We start from the raw sequence: 22,526 nt of genomic DNA on the forward strand, positions 1-22,526 counted from the left end.
AGAACAGTGTGGGTGGCTTGTTGCGGGGAGGGGTATAAACCTGACTGCCTGGGTTCAAATGGGAATGGCAGTGGGTAATGCTCAGTGTTAAATGTTTTTCACTGTATCAACACTCCAAATTTGCAAGTGGCCCTTTCATTCATAGCCAGCCTTGTATTTATAATGACAAAAAAAGAAAAAAAGCCTATTAGTGAGCATACATTTACAAAACACATTTTAAAAAATCATTATATTTGACCAAAACTGGAAAATAAAGTGGGACAATAACAAAATTCTAACACAATAAACTAGTCTATGTAGATAAATCAACCCATACAAGCATTCTCAAGTTTAGGACTGAATTTAGATAGCACCCTTAAAAAAACATTATTAGCCATTCAAGGTACAGTGCTATCCTTCATGGCCAACTTTAAAATTCATTCACCAGCCACCAGCCAACTCCCAGAATTGTTTCTAATTTTTAAGTTAATACAGACATATCTTAATTATTCTCATTACAAAAAAGAAATAATGGTGTGATGTGATAGAGGTGCTCACTAGAGCTACAAGGACAATCATGTTACAATGTATAAGTGTATCAAATCAACTATGGTACACTTTAAATTTACATTAGTTACATGTAAAAAGTATTTCTAAGTAAATGATAAAAAGTTAATAGGGCATAAAAAAAATGTTGCAATGATAGCTTGCAAAACAAGGCAGAAGGATGAATTTTGCTCTTGTTACTTTACTCCCAGAAATTTCACTTAATGGAAGGTAAGTCAGTTCTCATCTAAACTACCCAAGGAACCAAGAAATTCTATTACAATCTGCATTATTTCCACCATTACCATACAACCTTCACGTAAACACTGTGACTTTACTCTACCTACCACTTAAGATATAATAACACTTTGCTTTTCAGTGGCAAGATGTGTTTAAAGTACAATTTAACATATTATACTAACCAAAATAAGTCAATCAGAGAAAGACAATTATATGATCTCACTCATATGTGGAATTTAAGAAACAACAGAGGATATATGGGAAGGGAGGGAAAATTAAAACAAGATGAAACCAGAGAGGGAGACAAACCATAAGAGACTCTTAATCGTGGGAAACAAACTGAGGGTTGCTGGAGAGCAGAGGGATCGGGATGGAGTAATTGAGTGATAGATAGTAGGAAGGCACGTGATGTAATGAGCACTGGGTATTATATAAGACTGATGAATCACTGACCTATACTTCTGAACTTAATAACACACTATACGAGGGACGCCTGGGTGGCTCAGTTGGTTAAGCAGCTGCCTTCGGCTCAGGTCATGATCCCAGTGTCCTGGGATCGAGTCCCACATCGGGCTCCTTGCTCATCGGGGAGCCTGCTTCTCCCTCTGCCTCTGCCTGCCATTCTGTCTGCCTGTGCTTGCTCTCTCTCCCTCTCTCTCTCTCTGACAAATAAATAAATAAAAAATCTAAAAAAAAAAAAATAAATAACACACTATACGTTAATTAATTGAATTTAAATAGAAAAATAAAGTACAACTTAATAAATATAAAGTTAGGAACCTAGAGTTTGTGGTGCTATCTGGACACTGAATAGATTTTAAGTGATGATTTACCATAGCCATTTCCTTCTTCTGCAATGGGCATCTTGGTTAAATTAGCAGAGTGAGTGTACAAAAAGGTTTTACTGAACATTTGTGATTACCTCAAAATTTGACAATAACTCCCTTTATTGTGTAAATGGGCTTTCTCTGATACTCAGAAGCTGCCCCAGGAGTTATCCTGTCTACACCTGAACTGTGATGTACTTTTAAATTTTTTGGCTCAAATTGCTTTTATAGGCTATTATGTTTAGCATATGATCAAAAATGGACTTTAAAAAAAAAAACTGACGTTGATGCCCGGTAAGTTTTTTTTTATTATACTTAGAACAAAACGTGACTTGAAATAAAAGTAATTCATTCAAAATGAATGAGAATTAAAAAAAAAAAAAAAAACCAAACCTATAACTCTTCAGTGGTAGCATTTGAAATCACCACCCAAGCCAGTTAATATAACCAAGACACTGGGAAGCAGAGCATAAAGTTGTGTCTGTCAAAGCAATGCAAGTGATTCTACTCGCTGGGTTCTCCTGTGTAATAACTGTGAATATAAACAACTCATCTAACAATCCAGGCAAAGCCCAAGTCAGACACTATACATAGGTGGTAACACTTCCGAGAGCTAGAAAAAGTGAAAAGGGAGAACACACATCCAACTAGATTGCTAGTTTATTATAAAAGGAGATAATTCAGGAGCAGCCAGATGAGAACTACTCAGGTAAGGTATGGGGTTAGGGCCCTGAGTTTCCATGTCCTCTCAGGCACGCCACTCGCCTAGCCCCTCCACATGCCCGCCAACCACAAAGCTCCAAAGATGGTTTTCTTCTCTCCCAAATTTCAGAACACTTCCTTAGCACCCTCCCCCTATTATCTAGAACAATCCCTATTTTCTTCGTATCAGCTAATTGTCACTGCTCTCTCAAAATTTGCAAAATTATGGACAAACCCATAGCAACAAGGTGAGACGAGAAAAACTAGTTCACCTCTCTGCCAACCATTTCTGTAATATAATTAGCCACGGCCTTGAAGAATTCACAATATTATCAAGTGAGGAAAAGGGAAAGGTCAATACCAGATGGGCTGAGAATTAAAGTAAGAAAAAAATACATAAAAGTATACCTGTTATTATGGGAAAAAATAGAAAAAGGTATGATAACTTATACTTCAGGAGATATGAACTCAGAAGTACAGGAAGGCAGTACCTGGTAGCAATTACTTCCTTATATTACTAACATAACAAAGTGTGGATATAAAATAATGAGACTGAGGCAGCAAGTTACACATGACAATCATTCTGGTTATCTCATGGTAATCAAATATGGCTAATGTTGCTCTAAATTATGAAAATGACTTAGTTCTTTAAGGAACAGCTAGACAGCACTTACTTGAATGAGCTCATAGCATGTTGAGGAAGACAGAAACATAGACATATAACCATAAGGAAATGTAGTCAGTGTATTAACACATGTATACTTAAGCAACTTAAGCTGGTGATATATTCCAAAAAGAACAAGTTAGAGCTTAAAGAAAACTCTGAAAATAATGTTTTACTAAAGGGGGGGAAATGCAATGAAGTCTCATCATTTTAAAAGGCTTGAAATGTAACACAGTATTAGGTTATAACAGTTTTTTCTGTTTCATTTTATAAGTAAAACATGGGTTAAGTGAAGCTACTCTTTAACCTCTCACTTTATAATCCTATAAAGAAAGCCAATGTTTAAAAAAATATATCTCAGAATTACAAAAAAACAAAGAGATAAACACGTTAGGTTGAATTCTTGCTTTTCTAGCATACAATGACCTTGATTATTGTTGGTGTGTATGCATTTCTTCGGGCTGTATGTTTAGAGACTTGGAATTCATGTGAACTGCAATGAAAAAAGACTATTCTAAACTACCAAGCTCTTCTGTACACTATGTTTTATTTTAATATTGGCGGGTCTCGATGTGTTTTGCCACAAAGGAACATACATATAAAAAAATAGAAATAGCTTTTAAAGCAAGAAAACAAATCATGGAATTCAAGCAGCAATTCGAAATAAACTTGTCCTTGTGGAGAGATGTCATTAAGCCTCATAACACCCCTTTCTTCACTGCATTATTAGATTAATATGGATCTGTCTCACTTACATTTGCCATCACTAAAACTTGAGAAATCTACAGATTTATGAACTCCTAAGAGTTTGGTTCTCTACCTTGTAGGGAGTGGTAGGAAACAATGCATTTTATGGTCTCACAATATGCTTTATGAAAAGTAGTATTATCTCAGATCACTTTACAATGACCGTGCTCTTTGTTTAGGTATCTTACATCAAATGAGATTCCTCTTTCTCAATTCCCGTAACTTTTACGCATAATGTTCTGACACCTGGAAAAAATTTCTAGGTACCAAATTCTGATAGCCTATCCATCAACTGGTCAAAACTGCCACCTACTGGTCAGTCTTCAAATCTATTTTTCCCTTCACCCAAGCATTGTTTTACCATGGTCAGATCCCTTCCTTCAAAATATTAAAGATCAATTGCAATAACCATAAAGGATAAAGCAGTTATCCTTTTAACAACCTTCACCATCTCTGGGGTGATCCAAAGATACCAAATCATACAAACCTGCCAATAAAATCATCCCTTTTCCCAGCATCTTTGTCCCAGGCAGTGATATCAATGATTCCGCCTCTTTCTTCATAGAGATGAAAATCAAATTGTTCCCTCCACTGAGGATTCAAAGTTTTTGGCATAATCTGGAAAAAAAAAAGAATTGTTGTCTCATCAATATCAGTCTTTCAAAAAAATTAACTCAAGTCATTGAATAAAAATTAAGGTGCTATCTAGTAAAGCACGTGTGAGATTTGAACAAAAGCTTCCAGAAATGATGGAAATGAGTCATTAGATGTCTAGCATCTTTAATGCATATCATCTGAAGGAACCCTCGAGGATATGTCCTGAAAACCAAAGGGCACCCTTTCGTCATCTTGAATAAGAGATGAGACATATGAATTATACAGAAAAGGCAAGTAGTCTATAGTGAAATAGCTCACTCAGATACTAGCATTTATTTTACATAATTGGTTAATGCACAAAGATATAACTCACAGTCTGTCATCTCACAATAAAGGGAGATGTGGATTCCCAGGTTGTTTTTTTTTTTCCCTTACTCCCCACACACATGGGAATTCTGAGCTGAATACACGAAAAAATCCCAGACCATGAAGTTCTATGGGAGCAGGGGGAAACAGAAAGTAACTCTGGGGTGGTCAGGCAAATATTTATGTTAGAATTAGAACATTTATGTTTCATCCCCATTTGATATCTGGAGAAACTGAGACCTAGAGTTGAAGTAACTGATGCTTTAGTATCTAGACTCAGGTCTTTGATTAAACCCTCAGGTCTCTTTCCCCAAAGCAATATGTCAAAAGTGTCTGTGAATTAATACGAGTGTGTGTGTATAATCTGTATGTTGCAAATACAAAAAAGATATCTTATCCAAAGTGCAATTTTGTAACTTCAAGTATTCAGATAAGACATCTGGTAGAATCAAGGAATAAAGTGACCCATATCGAGGTGCTTTGAAATTTCATTCACCATTGGGTTAAACAACCTTCATATTTGTTTCCCTCTTCTTTCTTTTTAGCAGGAGGGCATGCAGTGGCCTTTTCTCTTTTGAATGTATGAGACAAATCTTCAGATGTAAAGACTTTGAAAGCAATGAAGTATGTTATGTGCAAAGGTAATACAAATGAATCATAATTTTTAAAGTTCATAATCTGAAATTAGTCAGCAATATATCATGAAAGAAAGAGCAAAGAGAGACACATGTCCATAGCTGGGTTTCATATTTCATACCTAAAGAGCAGAACTATAAAAATAAGTGATGTTTTAAGCCTACCAGAACATGGAGATGATGTTAATTGATAAAGGACAAGATAGAAATGGTCATAGGAACCTATTTTTGGAATCAGTAGTTTCTTTAAATATGTTATTAAGTTCATGGCAGAAAAAAAAAGATGGCACTTGAGGATCCTATGATAATTCAAACCTATCATTATCGGGCTCAGATGCACTTCTATGGTATTTTGGGGAATAGTCTGTCTTACTTATTTGGCCATTAAGAGCCTAATTTTTCAGTTTCTTTTTTAAGGATTGTCTTCCCTATATGATTTCCTTGAGGCCCAAAGTGGTGCCTTCCCCCTCCACGTGGGCACTTGATAAGGAAACCAATCAGCCTGAGAGTAGTTTTCACTGCCTACCAACAAATCAGCTCCTTGATATTTTTAACTACCTAGCGACTGATGAAAACTTCCTGTGCCAGAAGGAACCTTGTCAGGCTATTTATCAAAAGTTCTTGAAAATGGTAATGTCAAAGTGAAGACATTCCCATCAAAGTAGAATGTGATTTTTCATACAAGACAGATATGATGCTTGTCCCAAGTGAGGAATGCCAGCTGTAGAAGGTGACCATTTAGGAAGTTATCTTTTTTTTTTTTAAGTTTTTGTTTATTTACATAAGTAACCTCTATACCCAATGTGGGGCTCAAACTCAGGAACCCAAGACTGAGAGTCACATGCTCTTCTGGCTGAACCAGACAGGCCCCCCAAAAGGTTGTCTTTGGATACAACACAAATAAGACATGTGCCCCAAATAGAACTATGACCATACTGACCTTTACTAAGTATTACTACTTCTATCAATAATATGATACTAAGATGATTATTTAATATATTACTACTACTAATATAATTGTTATTACACAATATACTTACTACTGCTGATAATCTTTCCGTTAATACCATTTATTATTTATTATGGATGACGCAGTATTCCAAGCCCTTGACATGTATAACATATATTTATTCAATCTTCTCAATAACTTTATTAGGTAGACATTATTTTTATTTTTTATATATATTTTCAAAAGATTTTATTTTATCTATTTGCCAAAGAGAGAGTGAGCACAAGCAGGGGGAGTGGCAAGAAGAAGGAGAAGCAGGCTCCCTGAAAAGCAAGGAGCTCAACATGGGACTCTATCCCAGGATCCTGGGATCATAACTGAGCTGGAGACAGATGCTTAACCAACTGAGCCACCCAGGCGTCCCTAGGCATTATGTTAATTCACGTTTTTACAGATGGGGAAATTGGGACATGGAGAGTTAGAGTAACCATGGCATGCTGCTAGTATGGGCAACAGAAATTTGGCCCTTTGTTTTCCAAATAAATAAAGGAAAAAAATGTAATCTGCATTGGTGCAAGTCAGTTGGAATAAAATGTTTCATAGTAATGTACAAAGATTTTTTGATATGGAAAATAATGCTATTTGTAGTACTGATACCAGTACTAACTGTAGTAATAATAGTAGCCAACATTCAGCATGTTATGTGCCAGGCATTAACTTAGGTTTGTTGCGGCTTTTCTTTTCTTTTTCTTTTTCTTTTTTTAAATAGGTAAGTTCAACTCCTGTGTTAGAGATGAAGAAGTTGAGACACAGTAGTAGTTTACGCCAGGTCACAGAGCACATTAAGTAAGAAATGCAACAGTACAGTTATTGGTCGGGTTTGCTGACCCGATGTTCGAAAGAATCTCTGTTAAGCATTTAAGAAGCATCTTCATCTCCTAGAGCATGGCCATTAACTCACCACTGCCTTCCCAATACTGACAGGAACACGAAAGGGATACGAAACACGAAAGGGATATGGTTACCTTGCTCTTGTACTTCTGATGCCCAAGCCGGAACTTCACATAGGGGTCACTCAACCCATTTGAATCCATTGCCTTGAGATCTCGCCCCTCAATCAAGGTGATGCTGACTATTCCTCTCCAAAGCTGTGATTTTCTGTGGACGTCTGATAGACGTAAACTTTGGGTCTGAAACTTTTGGTAAAGGAAAACAGAGTTAGCCTCTTGAGTTTTAAACTGAAATACCTCATTTGGTATTACCTTTTGTCCTGTTACAATTTGAAAATTAAAAAAAAGGGTAGTTACAATTGAAAAAAAACCCCATAATTTACAGATTATTATTAATTCATTGAAAAAAAATCAATAAATGTGAAATTATCACCTCATGATAAATTTAAGGTTGCTTTTTACAAGAGGTGAATGCTCAAAGTTGTTTTCCAACTCTTAAAGTCATGAGATGTAGATACTTGAAGATTATCAGAGAATATCTGTCTGTGTGTCAAAGATGCCAGTGTTAAAATACGTAAAAAATAAATATTATAAATACCAAAGACCTCAACCACATTTTAAATATAAGAATATTTAATTTTTAATTAGTTATGGTTTTTGAAGCTCTCTTTATCAGGTTACAAGTTGGTTTTAGTGGTGGGTTTTAGTTGTAAGATTACGAGCTCTGTGCAGACAATTTAAAAAAATTCTTCATTGCTAAGTTAGGAGACAACGGAGGTTCAGCTCTCTAGAGAGGGTACCGTGGAACAGAAGACGAAATCAATATGCCCATAGGAGGTGTCTTGTTTATGCTGAAACTTGTATCGCAAATTTTACAAATTACGTATGTGATTTATATTGGTGGGTATGTTTCTGAAATTACTTTGCATTCTAGTTCTTGAACATGTTCCTTAATGATTTTTATCATGCTCTACCGTAAATCACAATATTCAAGCTGGGGAACAAAGTCGCAATTTTTGAAAATTAGGAAATTAAAAACGGCTGCATAATCTCTTTGAACTAAACAGCACATACAACAAATCAAAGTCGCCAAAATGTTAAAATCTTTTCAATTTGGATTTAGAAACAAGCAGTACTATAAAAACTGCTGTTTCCTTCATATTGTCAAGCATGTTGTCTTCACTTACAGTCATTTCATGAAGAAATTCAACACGTCTCTCCGCCTCAAAGTGCTCCATTTCTTAATTATGGATTAACTCTACTTTCGGCCCAATTCCTTCAACATCAACAGTATAAAGTCATAGCCTATTTTGTGTAACTCCCTCTCTCACTTTGAATTCCTGCTTTTTTCCTTTACCACACTAATGCCATCACTGTTTTTAATCTATCCTTATGAAAAACAATGCATTTCAGGTTGCTTTTATTAGGAAAAGGAGAACTACATTCTTCAAAAGACAATACTTTTTATATTTGAACATTTTAATGTAAATTTTTCTAAATCACATTGCCTACTTCCCTGTCTTGGTGATAAGTAAATTGTGAACGGCCTGATGGCTCTGCCTTATTAACACCAACACAGGCCTGCGTCTACACACCCCACACCCCACACTGCCGTGAGCTCCTAGAGCAGTGGTCAAGTGTGTTCTGGGGTGCATCACACTTTCAGGGAACACCTGTAACCTCCACAGGACTCCATGCCCCACTTCAGCTAGAGTCCCTCTGCCCTTGTCTGTCTTACACATTGACCTTCTGCATTGGCTTTTGTTTGAACCAAGGATTTATCCGACGAGAAAAGTTGAGTGCACCAAGTGACCTTGAAGGGTTTCTAAGATTTCAGGCTACTTATTAGTATATAATGCAGCAATAAATAACTGCATTTTTATTTATTTATTTTCTATCTATCTTCTATCTATCCAGTTCTGCTGCTCTTGAGATCACCTCTAACTACAGACTCTAGAAAAACAGATTCTAAACTTTGGGTCTGAACATTTGTTAAGGAATATGAGTGGCAAAGAAGGAAAGAAGAAAAATGAATTTGGGGTAAGTAAGAAGAAATAATTATCTTAGCAAAGGCCAAGGAGTTATTAGCGACCCATTTATACAGAGCTGTAGAATTTCAAAGTGTGTATGTGTGCCTTATATCACTTGATTTCCACTAAAACCCTCTGAAGGAGCAAGACAAGACAAAGCCTGCTACTTCCATTTTAATGATGAGGAATTTGAGGCTCAGTGTGGTTTGTGCTAACAGATGTTGGATGTGTGACTAGAACCCGGTATTTCTGACCTTTATTCTTGAGCTTCTCCCCATATTGGTCTTCGGGGTAGAGACTCTCTCCTCGGTCTAAAAGTAATCATGATTTAAGTATTATGTTCCTAATGTTCCTATAATGTTCCAGGGAGGTGAGTTGTTATACCTGAATGACATTCCAGTCTAGATATTCCTGCACGGTTAATATGTGAAATCATCTTCTACTTTTCTCTTGTAGGAGCACAGGCATTCATACTTACAAGAATTCAGATTGTTGATGGATATACTTAGTAACATTTTCTGGGCACTCTAGAAGTAGAAGTTGCGCATGGCACTCAGTCACATTATACCTGGGTACAATCTAGGCTATGTTCCACCTTCAATTACCAAGGCCAAGTTAGCTTCTCGAATGGTACCATGTCTGAAACGCTCCCTAGCTTGCTCCCATCCCCTTTTCCATTTCTCACATGGGAATAGGAACTTTACTTACAGGGTGGGAAGGAGAAACAATGCTTTCCATGGGATCCTTCATGCTTTCACAGAAATAAAATAAACTTCATGAAGTCTTTACCTACCGCCATTAGTTACAAAATGCTTTTTTATAACCTGGAAGAACATTCCTAAAACAAGTTGGAAAGCCAAAGGGGAGGAAGAGGGGGAATATTACTTCTCACAAAAAATGTTAATGAATGTGGGAATTAAGCTGATCTGCATAAAAGGTTAAAAGGATAGGGGCGCCTGGGTGGCTCAGTGGGTTAAAGCCTCTGCCTTCAGCTCAGGTCATGATCCCAGTGTCCTGGGATTGAGCCCCACATTGGGCTTTCTGCTCAGCAGGGAGCCTGCTTCCCCCTCTCTCTCTCTGCCTGCCTCTCTGCCTACTTGTGATCTCTGTCTGTCAAATAAATGAACAAAATCTTTAACAATAAATAAAAGGATAAAGAAGAGGGGTCCCAAAGGGATACTAACCAGATACCATTTTAAGAGGAATTTTTCCTTCTTCAATGTTTTAATTTGTTAAAAATGGTACTTTTCTTTTTTTAAGATTTTATTTATTTATTTGACAGACAGAGATCACAAGCAGGCAGAGAGGCAGGCAGAGAGAGGAGGAAGCAGGCTCCCTGCTGAGCAGAGAGCCCGATGCGGGACTCGATTCCAGGACCCTGAGATCATGACCTGAGCTGATGGCAGAGGCTTTAACTCACTGAGCCACCCAGGCGCCCCCAAAATGGTACTTTTCTAAAAAGAAGCCCCGTAAGGGATGCCTGGGTGGCTCAATTGGTTAAGCAACTGCCTTTGGCTCGGGTCATGATCTTGGGGTCCTGGGGTCAAGTCCTATATCAGGCTTTCTGCTCAGTAGGGAACTTGCTTCTCCTTTTCCCTCTGCTCCTCCCACCTTGTGCTTGCTCTCAAATAAATAAATAAATAAAAAATCTTAGAGAAAAGAAGCTCCATAATTCATTTGTGATTTGATTAATGCATAGTCATGAAATAGATAAATATTTAGTCTAAGTATAAAGAATAGGAACTTGAAATAAAATTGTAAGGTAAAGGGGGAAGATAGAAACTTACAAAACCAGTCCTAGGAGAGACAATGACTTAACCTAAGGACCCAGTTGCATCTTTCTAGCAATTTCTGACTATGTGACTTGGACGTGTTGCTCCCTTCCTGGGCCTCAGTTTCCATTCCTTCCTTTTAAAGATTTTCTTTGTTTAAATGTCAGAGAGAGAGAAGAGAGAGCACAAGCAGGGGGAGCTGCAGGAAGAAGGAGAAGCAGACTCCCTGCTGAGCAGGAAGCCTGATGTGGGACTCGATCCCATGACCCTGGGATCATGACCTGTGCCAAAGGCAGATGCTTAACCAACTGAACCATCTAGGCGTCCCTGGACCTCAGTTTTCTTATCTATCGTTCTCCAGACTGTACTCCAGAGCTCCAAGTGTACTAAGAACACTATTCTGTGTGTGGAGGTGTAGAGGGGATGGAGGGGGTTTCGGCGTATCTGCAGGTAGGGGGGCCTGAATAGAAGACAGTATATTCCGTAAACAGAAAAGATTTAACCTGCTGAAGATGGTCATTTATCCCTTTTATTAATTTTTTAAATCAAATTTTAGGGAGATCATTGAAGGATGTTGACAAATGGAATTCCACAACTATTAAAAAAAAATGAAACTCCGAAAACCACTAGTGTTAATGCTCTTCAAGATACTTGCCGAGTCACTTGCTGCTCTGTTTAAAGTTCCCTTCCTCTGTATAGCAAAGTTCTCAAAGTGTGGGCCACAGACCAATGGTATCAGTGTCACCTGGGAGCTGGCCAGAAATTCAAATTCTTTAGCCACACCCCAGACCAAAAGAATCAGAAGATCTGGTTTATTCAGCCTTCACTCAAGGTTACTGGGATGCGTGCTCAAGGATGGGAACCCCTGCTTTAAAGGTTCTCAGGGTCATAGGCACTGGCCTCCTCCTATGTTCTAATTAGTATTATTAATTACTGTAATTGTGAATATTATCCATTCATTTGCATGGATAGCATATAAGCTAATTAAAGTCTTTTAGTCCTATTTCTAAATTTACTGGTTAGGAAAGCATGTTGGTCTGGCTATTTGGAGAATTTAAAGAGAGAAGCAGGAGCCTACTGCCAAATTGTGTGAAGTTCATTTATTACTTCTTCCCTTTAGTGTTTTTTTTTTTTTTTTTTAGGATGTACTTAAATAGTATGTACTAATTGCAGTATTGATAATTACTCCATCAGAAATTGCTTATTGAGCACCTAAATGGAAAGGAGTATTAGATCTAAGATACCCCTCTCAATGAAATTAACATATTAGAGATGGGATTTATTTATCTGAGGTCATGTTTTCAATTATGTCCTTGCTGAAACAGAATTCTGTTTGAAGAGGAAAAGAAATAGGAAGGAAGAAAAAAAAAGGAAAACAATCTCACTTCAAAGCAAAGAACCAACACTGCACAAGGAAGAAATAACCTTTGAACTTTTGAAGGAGTAATTCCTGAATTTTAGTGGGGAGTTTGTTGACATCAGTGGGCCTGACCATCCTGGATGCGATTCAGTTCTCGTGCAGCAGAGCCACTTGCCTATTTCCAACGTGCGCCCCACATGATCCACACACCCGCTCAAGTTTGAGACCATCCTCATAAGGAATATTCATCCAAGCTCAGACTTAACCCAGACTATCAGGACATCAGCTATCAATACCAATTTGAAATTCTGAGGCAATTAGTCAATGACCTGCATTGTTAGTAAGATTTTAGATGGGTGAGTTGGCATCTTGAGGAGAATATTAGTTTATGCATATTATTCCTTGAAATGGAATTCAAGATTCAATTCCTCTTCATACATATAAAAGAGGTTAGGATCGGGAATAGGTTTTCAGAACAGTGAGTCAGCCATGAGAGTTCACAGCTCATGCAAGCTTAGAAGGAATAAACAAACCGGACGGTTGAACTTACTTGTGCATTTTGGTCATACGTACTCTGAAGCTCTGCTCTGCAGAAGCCCAGGATGGGAAGAGAAGGCCTGCTGTATGTCTGGATGGAGAGGAACGGTCAGAGCTGTTCAGGAAAGCTTTGTGCTACTATCGACAACTCATTTCAACCAGCATTTAGCATTACTTTTCAAAACCACATGATTTGAAGAAAAAAAAAAAGGATCAGCTCCCCAAGTCACTGTCAGAAAATGTCTTCTAGCACAATGAAGATAAATGCCAGTGCAATCATATAATTTCCAGCCACCATTTTCTTTAGTGGCATAATACCACAGTGGTAAAAAAAAAAAAAAAAATAGAAGGACAGAGATTAAACAGTGATGGACCCTGCTGGAGTGTTTTTTGTTCATAAGCATGGTACTGAAAAGAAACATAGGAAGAGAAGTCATGGAAAGAATCCTTTCCCCAAGGCTGCAGCTTCAGAATGTTTAGGAGACTGTTTCCAATGTCAAAAAATGGATATGGCCCCAGAAGAATACATGTTACATGGTTACATGTTACATGGATATGATCGAGTTAACTGCATCCCACAGGCAAATACTTTGTAGTGATTAAAGAGATAGCTCTAAAGTAACAGAGAAATCTTGCCCCATGTGACTTGCCACTTTTTCTCTTTGTTGCCCTTGGACCTAAGAAAGCAGCCAAAACCCCTCTGTTACTAAGACCAAGAGCAGCCAGAGATGGATTCAGAAAGACGCAGCTGAACAAGAAATACCGGGAGGAAATTATCATGACAAGCTAAGAGTTTGTATTAAATGACTAGAGCATCTAGACAGTTTCCGAACAGCAGTATGATCGTGAGATAAGAACATCAACAGGGAGGGTTAGACTCGGCTAATCTGGAAGATCGGTGAGAGCATACACTAAGAAATGAGCATGCTTTGAACAACTTCTAAGTGCTAGTGTGTTCATTCTCCAGTGTTTTTCATAACAGACATTTTTCAGGTAAAGAATCTTAGGCACAGAGATGATAAATCCCCTACTCAAAGCCAAATGGTTAGTGATTGGCAAGGCTGAGATTAGAATCTGTGGTTGCTGATACATAACTGATCATTTTTCTCAGTATATTTCACATTTTGGACAAAGCCTAAGAAGTCCATAATACAAAAACAAAAAAGGGAAATAACGTGTACAGAATTTGTTGAAATACTTTGACTCCCATGTAGATAAAATATATCTACGAGGATCAGTTATTGAGGAATTCTAATCAGGGGCTTGGAGGAAGCAAAAGTTGGCAGGTGGTAATAATTCTAGCATACAGTGTTCAGGAAAGCCTAGGAGAGTTAACTGTGCTCCATCATGAATTATCGTCTAACGTCTATTAACAAGGCGGGCAAGTTGTAGAATCTCGTAAGTAAATTCAGAACACTTCTATTTTTCAATTCCGGTTATTAGGGTTTATTAATTCAATTCCTTGAAAAACTGGATCACTAATAGAAGGAGCTAGCCTATTACTCTAGATCCTGATTAAAAAACAGATCAAAACCAAACCAATCTATCCAGATTTAACATGTGGCTAAAACCCGCTCAGTCATATTAATCTTCTCCCTGACATGTGCAAATAATCCTTGGCTTTTGTTACCTTGGATTTTATAACCTGTATACAACCTAATCCTTCCAAATGAGACCCAGACCCTGGGAAACTGGAGTGAAAGCCATCAGTGTGTCTTTACAATAGCTGTGTGTGCAGTCAGCTCACCTCTATTTTCAGCACAGAGGTGCACAGGCTTTTATTTAATCAAATGATCCACGAGACACTACAAAGAACAGATAATGACAGCCTAGAATGGCTGTTTTGTGCTGCAAAGCCTGGAGCGTGGAGCAATTATTAGCTCAATCCCAGGCACAGGCATGTGCTATCTTTTCCTTTGCCTGCTCAGTTTATTTCAGTGAATTGCACCTAGGTGATGAAGTCCAACGAGTAGATTTGCTCTACGGTCCAGCTGCCGTCTCAGAGCAGGATTGCCTTTACAGAAACCCTCCCAGGGCTTTGTCCAGCCTAGTTCAAAGTGTCTCATGTAATAATAAGGCTTCGATCCTTTTTTTTTTCTTAGATGATTCCCGGCACTATAATCCTTACAGAAATTCTCCTGGTTTTTATCCTTACACTTTCTTTCTTATTTCCGTCACTTCTTGAAACAACTTACGGTGTCAGGATGGTATTTATGCTTACTAAAAGAAGCTTTAACTACCATCTCTAAACTGAACTATGGCCAAACAAAAGTTCTTAAGCTTTTCCAATGTTTGCTCAAACTATATACTAGTAAAAAAATCATCATATATGTTGTAATCTTAATTGGTTTGCTCAAGTAATGTACGGGTCTCCACCAATGATGTAAAGAAATAAGGAGTGCTGGGTTTGACTTACACTTTTTCTTTTGAGACTTTCAATTAAATATTACAAATACTTTGTTTTCTGAGGGTCTTACTTTCTTATCTAAAGATATAAATAATACCTCCACTTTTCTTGGGTATATGTCAAACATGGTTGAGTTGTTCAGAACGTAAGTACTTTAGCACAGGCTAACATTCTTGTTTGATAGAACCAATACTTCTCTTTGGTCTGCAGGGTCTTCCTTCCACCACACTTTGACTTGACCCTACCCTATGATGGCGCTCTGACAATCCCTAAATGTTCTGTATTCTGTGCACTCTCTTGGGTGCATTTCATATCATGAACATTTCTTCATTTTTCTATATGAGGTATCTTGATATAGCCTAGCCTTCTCCATTTAAACAATCTCAGCTTTTCTCTTTAATTCATTATAGTGTTCTCAGAACGTGGTTTGTTCAATTACCTCTCAGTCATGAAAATCTAAATGTCTGGTCAATGGAGTTAACTGGGAAAACGTATATGTATTAACTATCTGAAGCACCTGCATTAAGTTATCATCCTTTACTGGGAAGTTAAAAATCCTCAATGAAATTCTTAGAAGCATCCAGGTGACTTCACAAAATGTTTGTTGCTTTCATGAGAAACTTGGTAATCACCATACTCATTGCTTAATGTTTTGTGTCCTAAGATACCATGTTTTGATGAATTATAAATGTCATGGCTTTGGAAAATTACAGTTATCTATCACTTCCGGCTTTTCTATTATTTTCCTCTCAAGAAAGTTAAGATCTCTCAAGCAGCCCTGACATTTACTAAGCAAATTCTCACCAGGATTCAGTTTCACTCAATGTAATTCAGTTGTTTCTTCCAGAACACCAGTACTGATCCTTATAAATAAGCTGATAAAAACTCACAAAACACCACATATGCTCCTCAGGTAAGATTTTATCTTTATTGAGGTTTTCTGCATATCTGAAAATGTCTGTGAAAATCTCCCTTCATCCACATCTTCTCTAGGAGTTAATCACAGTATAAATGGTACCTGGGCAAAGAGCAATGAGGTTGGTCATGAGACTGACCTTGGAATGTGAATATGAAGGATGCTACTCATCCAAGGTAGACTGGATCACTGCTTTCCTGCTTCTGTAAGAATTCTGAGTCTCAAACATAGCAACACCTCGGCCCTTCAACACATCCATCTATCAGTGGGGTAAGGAGCTGTGGGGGAGAAGGGTTATAAATGCAAGAAGAATCTGAAAGGGGGTCACTGAAGACAAATAAGGGAAGGGCTCTATTTTTACATCACATTTGTATTCATCATTGACTCGAAAAGGAACTCAGTTGCTTTAAACAATTGTATCTATGATATTCATAGAAAGAAAAATATAGGTCCTGGTGTGTCATCCCATTCTCAGGTACATAAGGTCAGTGGGATCACTTCTCTGGGCCTTAGTCTCCTCAGTGATAAAACAAATGACCCCTAAAAGGTTCTGCCTTCATGACTCACTTTGTTAGTTACGCAACAAATGCTCAGAAGAAAAGACATTAGATCTCTGTGCCTAAAATACAAAAAGGTTATATTTTAAATTTGTGTATTTCTTATTCTAAAATGAGACAGTTCAAGAGATTGAGAAAAGTTAGTAAGGAGCATTTGAGGATTAAAAAAAGAATATTTAAGGAGGAACATAACCACATGGAAAGTACTGGTACGTGGAATACTAATTTGGAAGTTGCAAAGTGGAAAGATGTTGAAAGAACCATTGGGTGGGAAATCCTAAAAAATGATTATCCATGCAATTGATCCTGGTAGCAAGGCTTCGTTCATATGATCAGTTTGCAAGCTGGCTGCATACAGAAAAATTCAACACAGAACACTCCTAAATTCTGCTCTCTTGGCAAAGAAGTATACAGTATGAATTCACTATATTTGTGGGGCTCAAGAAAACAGAGACTAAATTTTTGCCAAAAGCCAAATTCCACTTAAGGTAATGTGACATTTCAAGAGCAGTCGTTCTGCGTTTTCATGGATAATGCATGAACATATCAAAGAAATTATTATTATTTTAGCAAAGACACAGAATGACATTGTGAAGGCAGCCATCAGTAGACTGAAAGGAAATGAAGATGTTATAATCTTTTTTTTTAAAGATTTTATTTATTTGACAGAGAGAGATCACAAGTAGGCAGAGAGGCAGGCAGAGAGAGAGAGGAGGAAGCAGGATCCCTGCCGAGCAGAAAGCCCGATGCGGGGCTTGATCCCAGGATCCTGGGATCATGACCTGAGCTGAAGGCAGAGGCTTTAACCCACTGAGCCACCCAGGCGCCCCAAGATGCTATAAATCATTAAAATAAGCTCCCACCAATAAAATACTGAAAAAAAAAGTGTGCGTGGAGGGAGCATAGGATGAAAACAGGTGGTTTATACTGGCTCGATGCATGACTTAATCCAGTGCTGGCCAGTCTGCTTAAAAGACCCTGCAACAAATCTTAAAGTTCTAAAGGGGAAAGGTAGTTTTCTGTCATGAGCAGTTTCATAGCCTAGGAAAGAAAATGGCAAGACCTGACGAGTGTAGCATTTTCACTGAAGTATCTAATGCTAGGTAATCATGTACCAAGTGTGAATTTTCAAAGAAAGAAGGAAACTCTAGGCAAACTAGTAAGAGCATTTGTAATAAATTGTGCTGCACATGATGCAGAATTAGAGAAGAGCAAAAAGGATGACAGAGCTCGTTATGTGTAAGTCATGAAAGAGTAAATCACATTAAATTGCAATGGCATTTAAAACAAATTCTCTGTAGAATTTTCACTTTTTTTCTGTATTTAAATCAAAAGCAGAGTTGCTGTTTTCTAATTCATAAGTTTTTTTTCTAAAGAAAGAACACTGATTATCTAGTATGTATATAGTATAAGATCACTGTAAGGGAAATAAATCTCTCTCTAACAGATGGAGCAGATTTTACAAGAAGGGAAAAAAAGAAACTGAATGGACCCTATAGACAGCACCCTCATCTTTCTGGAAGGGCTGTGGGCCTCTAGTTGGCAAGATTTGGGGATAAACTTGTCCCACAAAGAACTGACTTCAAAGCAATATATTCAGTATATGAAGTTCTTAGTTTTTACACATGAAGAAGAGTCACCCTAATGGCTTGGAATAAAAGTTAATAAAGAAGGCCAATTGAATACATTTTTCTGAGAGCTTATTTTAAAAAGTGAATTTCCTATTCCATATTTAACTTTCAAAATTACTATTCAAAACCAAAGTCAAGAATATTAATATAAAGGGTGTAGACATTACCCTCCAAAAGAAAGACTTCACAGAGAAATAAGATCCAACCACTTCATTTTCTGAGAGATCCTAAAAACAAACAAATATTTAGCTACATTTTGAGGTGTTTTTGAGAAGAATTAATTAACCCAACAAAACAAAATGAACAAAACCCCAACGTTATTCCCTTGAGTAAATTAAAGTTTGTTTGTTTGTTTTTTTGGTCTTATTCTTATCCGGTATCAATGGTAGTAAGTTTGGAAAGGATTCTTTCTGTCATTTTAAAAGAATCTACTTACCTCTTTATTCTTAAATTAATATTACATCTCAGAGTCTAACACATTATTTTAGAAAGTAGGATTGTTCAAACACACTTTAAGATTCTGAAGGAAGTCAGATGATATCCTCCTTTTAACAAAACAAGTTAAGAGCATAGACCTTCAGAGCATTTTTAAAGAATGAGCATAGAAATCTTATTTAACAACACACACATAGTCAAATTTGGTTTAATGCCTTATAAAATTTCCCAGTTTTATGATATAATATAGAATACAGATAAAATAAGTTAACGTAAGCTCCGTAAAAGTAATTTTGGCAAGAAATGAATACTGAGCAGAGTGGCAACCGGGCTGAGAACAAAGTCACAGATTCATGTTGGATATTTTATTACTAATCCCCAGACTTTCATAAAGTGAAATCAAGTTGACTTTAGGAAATCAAAACCATAGTTGCTCATTTTAAGGAGAACATTTGCATTTACATGCATCCTTTACCCTTGAATGTTTTGCATCCTGTCTCTGGATGTCAGTTATGGTAAAATTATGGGAAACTGGGGACGCTGATGGGGCAGGATGACTGTGGACACCATAATGAAGAGGATGAGGTTTTGTAACTTATTTGATTACTCCATGATTTTGTGTTAGCACCTAAGATAGTGGTCTAGCACCCCACATGTTGCCTATTGTATAGTAGATGCTCAATAAATAATCTGTTTACTTTAGTCACTTGGAGTTTCATTTGGTTAGGCATAGATATTCCTTCCAAACATGATACCAAAAGTCATACCAGAAAATAATAATGAACTAAAATATTTAAGGTGTGCAGCAAGTTGAATAAATTTAGAACTAGAGTTACACCAGAGATCATCTATATAATCTGCCTGTTTTTTTTAAATATGAAACCTATTTCTCAAGAAAATTATTTCAGTTGTCCAAGCTCCCTGCATAGGATTTGGTTAGGTAGCATGGCCAATGTCAGAGGTGACTGGGAAAAAGTCTGGAGTTTAAGACATCATTTTACTGTCATTGCTAAGATATAATTCATTTTTACAGCTTTGGTTCTCATCTGTCACACTTAGCACACTGTCATTTCAGTATCTAAACAAAACAAAACAAAACAAACAAAAAAACCAAATCTCTTAAAAAACACATTTACATTTGGACATTGGGGCATGAAACTTAGATAGAATGATTGCAGGCTTTTTCAATGCTGAACATGGTTTAACTAAAAAAAATCTCATTCTAGCTTTTACAAAAGATGTGTGCTTTTCCTTTTGCATTGCCCATTCTCTCCTTCCTTTGATTTCCAACTCTTTTGTAATTAAGCAGCATGTTAAGCAACATGTGGGAAATTTAATTTAAAAGTATCAGATTAAAGACACTGAAATCTTGGAGTCTCCAAGTAATCTCCCCAGAGCCAATAACACAAGTTACGTAACTAACAGTGAGTTTTATCTCAATGTAAAATGGGTTAAGGCAATACTAAGGCAACTTAAATGGGTGTGAAAGTATTGGCTTTAGACTCAAGACAGTTATAACAAACAATATGACCACCAAACATTTAAAAGTCTTGTTAATTCATTTAAAGGTTAGGTGGTCTAAAGTGACTGATGTTGAAACTGTACCGATTACGTACTCCCCATTCTTCCTCAGATGAATACAGAAGTTAATGACCTAATTCTGTGAGTAGTATGCAAAGAGCAAGAGGAGAATGATGAATTTTGTCTGTGTGTGTGTTGGTGGGGGGGTTTAATGATCAAGATTTAGAACTTAGGTTTCTCTGTTAAAATTTGAGAAACAAAAATATTAGCCGCATTTGGATCCACTGAAGTCTCTAGGCTGTGCTTTTCCTGCCATGTTTAATTACTTCTGCCATTATTCATCAACTAAAATTTATATTTCATTTTACAACCTGCATTCTCATGTAAATTTAGGCCTTTATTTCAAATGGAACAACTTAATCTTCCTCTGGACCCTTATGCCATCCATTGCCCTGATGAATATAAACTCCACAGCAGACGAGGCAAGGCTTTCCTTTCATGAGAGTTTCTAATAAGAACAACAACAACAATAAGACACCTGGCATTATGATAGAGAGTTCTAAAAAAAAAAAAGGGATTTTATTATGAGGGCAAGAAAATCCAAATGTGAATTTCAGAGAAGACCGGTCTTTCATCATGATTGGAGAAGTTTAGTTATGCTTCAGTCTCCACTGAGACAAGAAGTTGATAAGTGAGGGAAAGTACCATTTTTAAAAGTGCTAAAATTATAAAGTAAGAGCAAAAGGAAGCCAAACACAAAAAAACAGAGGCATCAAGTTAATAAAGGAAAATTACTGAAGTTATCCTGAATAATGAATTGTGGTCTATTTCTGCTGAGGCTTTGAATTTATGAAAGTAACAAGATCCACTGGTAATACCTTATTTAAATCCATATTTTGCCTCTAAAACACTAAGAACATTTATCCTCAAAGATCAAAAATCCCACTATGAATCTAAAAAATAACAAGATTTTAAATTTAAAAATCTAAAAGATACACTTTTTCCCTAGAGAAATAAAACAAAAGGACAGTTAACTTCTTTCCTAACAAAATGAATATGATGCTGTTTTCAGCCTTGTATTTAAATAAATCATAAAAACCTTTAAGGACTTTGTCATCAGATGAACAAAGATTAGCCACTAAATTTCAATTAATAGTGTTTTTTTTTTTTTAAATCAGCCTTAATGTGTACAGGCCTTTAAACATTTTGCTTGCTTATTATAATTCAGCAATTCTTCAATACTCGAACACTCACCACAGATTTGAAGCCCGAGATTCAAGGGTGGGAGTCAAGCCAGGTTGCACTCACATTCCACAACATATTTTAATAGGAACGCAATTTCCTTTCATCAATAACTCTCTGGGCATTTACAAGGTTAAAAATAAGTAAATCCGTAAGTAAATAATTTTCGTAGGCTTCCTTGGTCTGACTGCAATCACTGTTTATCAAAGCTACGGCTCTTAGATGCTCTCCCATCAAGTTGAATATGCCCATTGGTCATCATGTAACTGAAAACAGGGGCATGAAGTAAGTAGAAATCGCGCTGAAATGCTGTTTTCCTGGTTACTCAAATTGGGGTTCATATCATTTATACTAATTAAACACAAACATGAGTCCCTCTGTAACTCCAACTGTCCATCTAAATATTTCTGACAAGAGAGACAATCTCAGCTCCCCAGAGGACACGTCCTATAACTGAAAGCCGGCCTTGCTTTGTCTTTCATTTTCCTAGAAATTTTAACTTAAATCTGCTATGTGTGTGTGAGTGTGTGTATAAACACATACATACACGCATGTATACTGCTGTCAACCAGGGCTTCAAAAGCGGAATCTTCACAAAACGATTTATTTTCGTTGTGGATATTTCGGGCACTTTAAAACCAATAAATCTCCTCCCAGTCGCATTCAATTGAACACATATATATACATATACCACATATATACATCTATAAGTTAGAGATATCTGATATATATTATATATAGAAATGTATTTCTTTGAATTAGGAGGTGGTGTAATCTCGCAAACCAACCCTTAGCTCCATTATGCTGGAGTCAAGTTGTATTGGTTCCCGCCCTTTGATTAGTCCAGAAAGCATCTTGGGAAATTATCAGTTTGCTGGGTAACACATGTTAGCAATGTGGCGACCAACCAATGACC

The 22,526-nt window shown here is 37.0% G+C and overlaps 1 protein-coding gene across 1 annotated transcript in view; it reads right to left on the reverse strand.

The window, feature by feature from the left end:
• Positions 1-22,526, reverse strand: part of LOC111148337 (multiple C2 and transmembrane domain containing 1) — a 525,636-nt gene that overhangs the window by 195,203 nt on the left and 307,907 nt on the right. The window contains exons 7-10 of the mRNA XM_022504845.1: positions 18,580-18,639; positions 12,915-12,992; positions 7,278-7,448; positions 4,193-4,323 (exon numbers count right to left, since the gene is read on the reverse strand). Of these exons, the coding sequence (XP_022360553.1) occupies positions 4,193-4,323; positions 7,278-7,448; positions 12,915-12,992; positions 18,580-18,639 (440 nt within the window). The remainder of the gene's footprint in view (positions 1-4,192; positions 4,324-7,277; positions 7,449-12,914; positions 12,993-18,579; positions 18,640-22,526) is intronic.

Source organism: Enhydra lutris, unplaced genomic scaffold (assembly GCF_002288905.1).
Source record: "Enhydra lutris kenyoni isolate GAN:26980312 unplaced genomic scaffold, ASM228890v2 scaffoldscaffold19, whole genome shotgun sequence".
In the NCBI taxonomy this organism is placed as follows: Eukaryota; Metazoa; Chordata; class Mammalia; order Carnivora; family Mustelidae; genus Enhydra; species Enhydra lutris.